Here is a 7,782-nt window from a genome sequence, read left to right as displayed (position 1 = left end):
TCCCCCCAGCTCGCAGCACATATTTTCCCAGAGTTTTCCGCTTGCTTCTCCGCCTGGCTAGGAACTCACGAGCACAGCAGTGGATTTCTTGGTCTTCTTTCCATCCCGGCTGGGAAGCATATTCAGCCCATATTCATTGAGCTCCAGGCTGACAAGCAGCCTGAGAATATCTCTAGGCTTCCCAGCCCCCCTTCTTCCCTTCCCCCCAGCTCGCAGCACATATTTTCCCAGAGTTTTCCGCTTGCTTCTCCAGTGGTGCTGGGGTCCTGCCAAACGCCAGCCACTCTCTGGGAAGCGGGGCCTCCCATTCCCAAACCAAAGAAGTGGGAGAAGGAAAACAGCAAAGAAAAGTCCCAGCACACGTAGACACACACAGAAATCCTTCCCCGTCAGAAACTTTGGAGCCTTCAACAGCTTCTCTCGGAAACTGCTGGAGGCACAGTGCTGACTTGGCATTTCTGGCCCCCTCAGAAGAAAGCTATTGCCTGTCCTTCCTTGTGCCTCCCAGAGATAAATATGTGCACGTTCCCCAGGGTATAAGCTTCCAAATCCAGTTTTACTGCTGAGTAGAATCCCCAAAATCCTTTTCCAACAGATTCTGCAGTGTAAGGAAACCCTCTTGCCCATCACCCTCTGCAACATGCCTTTCATTCCCAGGTCCTGGTGCAGCCACATAGTGCTTACCCCAACAGCATAAGCACGTCAGCTCGGCGCCAAGGCTGAGGGCAAAGATCACGGCCAGGGTTTGCTCCAGATCCTCAGCTTTGCTGGCAGGCAGCTGGGATCTAACCAGGGAACATGACCGGTGGATGACACGCGCCAGAGTGCAAGGCTTGGGGCTCTGCCCAGAGAGAAGGGATGACCAGGGAGGGAAAGGACTGATGCCTCTCCCAGCTGGCAGATAAACCTGCTAGAAACACCACGCCTGGGGTGAGAGGCCACGGTGGCGTGCAGAAGAAACAATGCAGGAGAGCATGAAAGATGGAGTGAGGAGACTGTGAGTGGGACAAGCACAGCTGGGGAGAGACCGTGGCCAGCCAAGTGAAGGGCTGGGACCCACAGCCCATGGGATAAGAGACTAATGCAAAGGAGCAAGGGCAGAGTCCTGCACTGTCCCACCTGAAGGAAAACCTGTCTCTTGCACCGATGCACCTCACTTTTCCCGTCCTGAGATACTCAGGGTGGGACAGTGCCCTGCTGCCTGCTCACCCTCTGCACAGGGAGCTGCAATCTGTGCTGCCTGCATCTTGCTGACCAGAACTAGGCTTTTGGAAGCAAGAAGGCAGAGAAAAAAAGAACGAACCACAATACATAAGGACAAGGCACTACCTAGGAAAGAGTTAAAAGGAGCCGAAACCCAAGCCGGTTTGCAATGGAGAGCGCCCAAAGCCAGGGAGGGAATGGGAGGGAGAGGGGAGGGAGCAGGTCCAAGCCCAGCTTGCGCACCCAGCCAGCGCTCAGCAGCGCCTGTGCCAAGAGCCAGCTTTCTTAAGGCCATGGGCCGGGGGGCCGGCCCTGCAGGCGGAGGGGAGCCCTGGATCAGGGGCTGGGAAGCACAGAGGGGAGCCCTCAGCCTCCCGGGTGAGCTGCCACGCTGCACGGAGATGCAGGCAGAGGGAAGGGGGGCATAGGCTGCGAGAGGGGCTTGCTCGGCTTGGTTGCGTGTCTGTCTTTCGTAAGCATACTTCTCTGCAGGCTGCCTGCTCCGCGCTTTGCTTCCCTACCCTCTGCAGAGGAGCAGCTCCCCTCGGGTCCGCCCGCTAAAGCTTGGCACTGCTCGCTGCTCCCGGAGGAGCCGCCATCCCCTTGGAAAGGTGCTGGGGTTTGGCTGAGAACCCAGCTGAGCATTGGGGTTGTGAGGGATGGGATTTGGTGTGAGGAAGGGGAAGGGGCCTCTCTGAAGAGAGATGTGGGTCAGACTGTGGCTGGGACAGGGGGGGTTAGACTCCCATGAAGAGTTGATACCTAGTGACTGGAGGACTGGAGAAGTTTTTTATAGCCATCCTCACATATTTAGCAGCCTACCAGAGCACGCTTTTGCTTAAGGGGGGTGTGTGGTTTGCCATGTCTCATTACCCCATCCCAGCCTCGGGACTGAATCTTCTAGTGGCTCCAGTGGTTTGGCTAGTGAGGGTCAAGCCTTCTTCCAGGGCACCTAGTCTACATTGGTCTGGGCAGAAGGGCATCCTCTTGGGCCACGCGGTTACTGCTCAGATTGTAGCCTTGAGCCTTCAGGGACTTCAAGCATGTGAACTCCCTCCACAGCCCCATGCCATTTTCATCCCACCCTTGCCTCCAGCCACAGAAAGATGTTTTGTGGTGATCTCTCCTCCATTGCTCGTGTCCTCCCCTTCTCACATCTCACTCTGGCACTTCCTCATATCTTCCCAGGTCACCATGGACATTATTTACCTGCGCACACCCCTGGCCCTCCTTCTTCTCCCTCTTGTTGTGCTTGGGGCACCCACTGATGAACCCAACCTCACAGAACCAGCCTCTGGTGCTTGCAAGCGCTGTTGTGATCCACTGGACTCTTCCACAGATGCCCCACCACTCCCCCAGAGCCACCATCACTTGCCCTACCCAATGCCGGAGGTCCGTCCCTATATCAACATCACCATACTGAAGGGTAAGTGCCCATCTTGGCCCCAGGATGCCAAGGCCTGCTCGGGGACCAGTGGCATTGCTTTGGAGGTGACAGCTCAGTTGTTGGCATGTTGGTTATGCTAACAGGCTACCATCTGCCATCCTGAAGGGCTTGTGCCCATCTGTGCCCAGGGTTTAGATGTTTTGTGCTGTGACCAAGAGTAGCCTGGGCAAAGCGAAGTCAGTGCACATCCATGCTGTGACCTCTGTGTCTCAGGATGCTGCCTGCTACCAGCTCTTCCTCCCTCCTCACACAAGAGTGGCAGTGGCAGACACTTGCCAAGATGGGAGGACACCTTCCTTGCTTCAGACTTCCAGAGTCCCATAGTGCCTAAGGGCAAGAGCAGTCTCTATCCACCTGCAAAATAAACATGCTTGAAGGGTAGGCATTGTCACCTGGGAAGGCTATGGGAAAACCTTCTCTAGCTCCATGGATCCCATGCATTTTGGAGCAGGAGTAGGACAAAGGGAGGGAGCAGCTATTTGTAAGCACCTCCAGGCTAACTGGCAGCAACCCCCAGCTCATTCCACCCTGCTTTGGCTGGCTTGGCTAACGGGAAAAGGCTCCATATTTTAGATCAGCTCCTCCCTTCAGGGCTCCCCTTTTAGCCTTTGCTGTGGGCAAAAGCTTATTCCCAGCTGGATGCTGCTCCACTCACTTATGGTTGCTCTGTGGTTCCTCTGGGCTAGCTGGGCAGATGCTCCCCCTTCCCTGCCCAGTCTGGAAATATCTGCAATCCATCAAGGCTCAGAACTGGGGCAGATAGAAGCCTGGACCAGAGCAGGGTGTTGCAGGAGGACCTGCGTTACCATGCAGGGAATGGTGAGGAGGAAAAGAGCAAGGCACAAATTTGGGATGCTGTCACTTGCGCTAGAGGCTTCTCTCTGACCCCCATCTCTTCTCTCTATACGCAAAGTACATTCTGGTGCTGCTTTCTTTCTGTATTGATTGCTGCCCAAACCCCAGGATAGAACTGCAGTATTAATTATACAGGCTGCCCAAAGAATGATGGTATTGTCAAAATACCACCCCTCTAACTTGCACTGCACCATCACCAAGTCCAGCTTGGATCTTTTCCTTCTGACTCACTTAATTGTTCCTCTCTTGTCATATTCTCCCACAGGCATTAATACTTCTTCCCCTTCCCCAGCCCACAGCAACAACAGTGTGCACACTACATGGATAATTGGGTCATAGGGGAGGTGTGTAGCAGGGTACAGTCAGTCCCTGCCTCCTGTAAGCCATTACAGCATCCTCCTGGAGATAAAGGAGTGTGGAGGACAAAGAAGAGGCCAAGAGCCACAGCAGTACTTTGCACTGCTTGGCTCCCTCTCAGGCTGAAGTCTCCTAGGGACAGGTTCTCCTGCCTCCAGTAAGTCCATATCATGTAGTGAGCAGAGGCGTTGTAAAAGAAGAGACCCCCGTTGCACCCAGATCTCTGTTAGCTCCTTTCGCATGAAGCACAATGGCATCACGACCCTCAGGAGTGTTGTTTTTTCTGGCATTGCCCCATTATGGAGCCATCCTCTGCCTCCTCATCAGGCTTTCTCACCACCACTTCCACCTCTCCCTCTGGTATCACACAGGAGTTTTGTCCTCTGCTTTCTCTTGCAGGAGAGAAAGGAGACCGGGGAGAGCCTGGGATGCCAGGGAAATGGGGCAAAGAAGGACCCCGAGGCGAGCGGGGAGCCCAGGGCCAGAAAGGCAGTAAAGGACAGATGGGCATAGCAGGAGACCCCTGCAAGCATCAGTACGCTGCATTCTCTGTCGGTCGCAAGAAGGCGCTGCACAGCAGCGAGGGCTACCAGGTCTTGATCTTCGACACTGTCTTCGTCAACCTCTACAGCCACTTTGACATGTTCAATGGCAAATTCTACTGCTATGTAGGTGGACTTTACTATTTCAGCCTCAACGTCCACACCTGGAACTTCAAGGAGACTTACATGCACATCATGCACAATGAAGAAGAGGCAGTCATCTTGTATGCCCAACCCAGTGACCGCAGCATCATGCAGAGCCAGAGCCTCATGCTGGAGCTGCAGGAAAATGATGAGATCTGGGTGAGGCTCTACAAGCGGGAGAGGGAGAATGCCATTTACAGTGATGATGTTGATGTGTACATCACCTTCAACGGGTACCTGGTCAAGCCCAGCCTTGACTAACTGCCTCTCCTCCTCCTTGGGGCCTCTTTGGCCTTTTCCTTCTTCCCCTCTCTCTCTCTCTCTCCTTACTGCCCGCAACCACTGCAAATCACTTGGAAATGGGCCTGTCAAATCTCAGGCACTGAGTGTGAAACTTGCCACACTGGCTCCCACCTCATGCTCTCTTGTAGCCAGGCCTGTATATGTCCACTTACAGCGTGACACTACCTTCTCTTGCCCCCTCACCTCATGGCCCCAGCTGTGGTTATTGGCTTCTTCTAAATCTGTGAGTGAGCTGTGTCTGGCATTTTGGGTCCTAGAACAGGAGAAATCTAAAGTGCTGCTCCTGGGAATGCATCCCTCCTTGGAGCTTCGTACGCAATGGGCTCTAGAAAGGGCTAGAAAGTCCCCACTGCTGGGTGCATCCTGGCTCCTCTCCATTGCAACTAGACATACCAGTTTTGCAGCCTGCAACACAGCTTTAATGTCACCTATAGACTAGTGAGTGCACTGGGGTCTGATGACCTCCTGTACACAAGGAAGATGTGGAACTGGTGAGGGACAATACTGTCTTTCCAAAAAGGGGACTGATGGCCTTTTGAAGTATGTCATTGGCTTTCCATAGACACCCAGCTGGGTCACAGAGTCCAGGCTGGCTGTAAAATCTAGGCCTGGTGGGACTGTACTCCTCTGTGCCAGCTCTGGCTCTTTGAAGAAACGAAGGACCAGACACTCAGCCAGACCCTTCAGAAGTGTCTGCCATTGAATCAGTAGAGCTCACCACTCTATTCCCACTAGGGATCATAAGTACAGAACAAAAGAGAAAGACAACCCTACCAAACCTCCCTCCCAAACCTTCCCTGGGGTGCTACTTGGTCTCAGTTCCCCAATTGTAGGAAGCTAGTTCAGACAGTGGACTTGAATCTGCTCTTCTTTGCAGATGTGCACCCATGCCCTTCTACTGGTATCAGCAGTCATCCCTGACGGTTGCTGATGTGGGGGAAGAGTCAGTCCCTGTCTCCTGCATGCTATTACAGTGTCCTCCTCAAGGTGGTTCTCCCACATTGGTATTGAGGGACTGCTTTTTCAGGACTTGAGGTGGAGGCTGTAATGGCAATCACTGTTAAATCAGTCCCATACCTGGTCAGGTTGGCACTCCTTTGCCTCTGTGATGAAAAAGAGATAGAGGCGAGACTACAGTGCCTCGTCCCCAGGGTTAAAAGCTTCCCTGCCACATAGTCTGTGCCCTTTTCTGGCAACCTCATCAGAGCAACCGAGAAAAACATGTGGCTAAAACAAACCCTCCCTCTTTTTGTCAGGTTGTAAATATCACAGTAGGAAAGGAATGTCAGTGGCAGGTTTTTCTAGTACCATTTTTACTGGTCTCACATCCCTCTGGGATTGCTATTATCCTGGGAGGAGCAGGTGAGGCTGACTCAGCACTTTGGGAAACCTACTTCCACGTGTTGTGGTGCTCCGTAAACAGCAATGCAAAGAGTTGTCTCTTTTTTGAGTCTCAGTAGAGGACAAGCAGGAGAAACTGCATTTCTCCACTGCCTGCTGCTGATGATGAAGTCTTTTAACTTCTGTAGCTTCTGCAGTCTCATGATTAGCTGCGATCTCTGCCTATAGCACCTGGGACTCTCAGAGCTCTCCCGTAAGACACACGCATCATTTTACAGGACTAGGTCCAGTACACTCAGCGCAGGCTGGCAAAGGCAGAGGGACCCAGGCTAAATGTTACAAATGAACTTGAGAAGAAAATTTTGGGACGTTTTCTCTCTTACCCTCTTCACTTACCCTCCCTGCTTTGCTAAGGAAGCTGTATAGACTGGAATGAGTTTCAGGCACTTTCTGCCCTGGATTCTCCCCACCACTGTCACTTGAAGACAGTGGGTACAAAGGCAAGGTTTCACTGAGGCAAAGCTGGGTTTTTCCCAGGGAAACGTGATGATGGGATCATGGGAACTAAAGGAGACTGTGAGTTTCTTCCCCTCCCTTAGCAGGTCAAGCATGTGGAATTGCTCAGAGGCAGGATTTCAGGCCATAGCATGCCTGAAAGCAGCATGCTGGAGGAGATGCTCAGGTCCAAATCCCTTTCTCTCTTCCTAACTGGCTGCAAACCCAGGTGTTGTCTATTTACAGTGTATAGTGCCCCCGTGTCTCCCTGGACACAAAAAAGCCTCACTAACAGAATATCTCCAGAAACAAGCTTCCTTCTTCCTCCTTTTCTCTTTGGTGTTTGAATGCCAGTGACAGGTCTCACGTGCTACTCATGAGCAGCCAGATAGTGCCTGATGCACATGAGAGAAGAGGGCAGGGGGACCAAAGGGTATGTTTAACAGGCTTCTTGGTGCTAAACAAGATGGCAAACCCTTGGTGCTAAATCAGATTTCAGGAGTATTGGGTGCTTTCTGGAAGGTGTAGTAGGCTGAGTTGTAATGTACTGTGGAATTAATGGTGCTTTATGTTACAAAACCAAACTCCAAGAACTTTTGTATATATATTTTTTTTTCAGTGGTATTAAACTTTTTTCGCTGGTTGTTTTGCACTTAGATCTGCTTTTTCCTCCCAGTCTATTCCTTCTATCTCTGGTTACCACCAAATAGTGTGATGGAAATGACAGTGACCTGAAAGAGACAGGTACAAAGTCCAATTCAGTTCTGAAACTTCCCATGGCAATCCTTGGCAATCTTCTGTTTACTTCATGGAGAACCACTACCTTAAAGATATTTACTGCTTGAACACTTCTATTATGACAACTCTCTCCTCTTTGCTGGGAAAACTAAGCAAATTCAAGGAAGGATTCTTTGGATATTACCAAGAAAACAGGACAATACAATTGCCTGTATTAGTAATTGTAGGATTAGAGTTCAAATAATTAATTATATTGAGGAAGACTAGGATAACGCTGGCATTTTCTTAAGGGGTATAGGATTCTTGTGACCTTTTTAGCATATCCTTCTATCAAGTACTTAATAAGTATGTGTGTTT

At 51.4% G+C, this 7,782-nt stretch overlaps 1 protein-coding gene across 1 annotated transcript; it reads left to right on the top strand.

Annotated features, from left to right (window-relative positions):
* Nucleotides 1-1,408: 1,408 nt before the first annotated feature.
* Nucleotides 1,409-4,809, top strand: C1QTNF6 (C1q and tumor necrosis factor related protein 6). The gene is made up of 3 exons (XM_010018950.1): nt 1,409-1,581; nt 2,392-2,629; nt 4,262-4,809. Exons 2-3 carry the CDS (start codon nt 2,398-2,400, stop codon nt 4,807-4,809), a joined length of 780 nt encoding a protein of 259 aa, XP_010017252.1. The 5' UTR covers nt 1,409-1,581; nt 2,392-2,397.
* The last annotated feature ends 2,973 nt before the right edge of the window (nt 4,810-7,782 follow it).

The sequence above is a fragment of the Nestor notabilis genome, unplaced genomic scaffold (assembly GCF_000696875.1).
Source record: "Nestor notabilis isolate BGI_N333 unplaced genomic scaffold, ASM69687v1 scaffold6107, whole genome shotgun sequence".
NCBI classification, from domain to species: Eukaryota; Metazoa; Chordata; class Aves; order Psittaciformes; family Psittacidae; genus Nestor; species Nestor notabilis.
The sequence above is the reverse complement of the archived record's forward strand: the minus strand, read 5'-3'. Positions and strand labels throughout refer to the sequence as shown.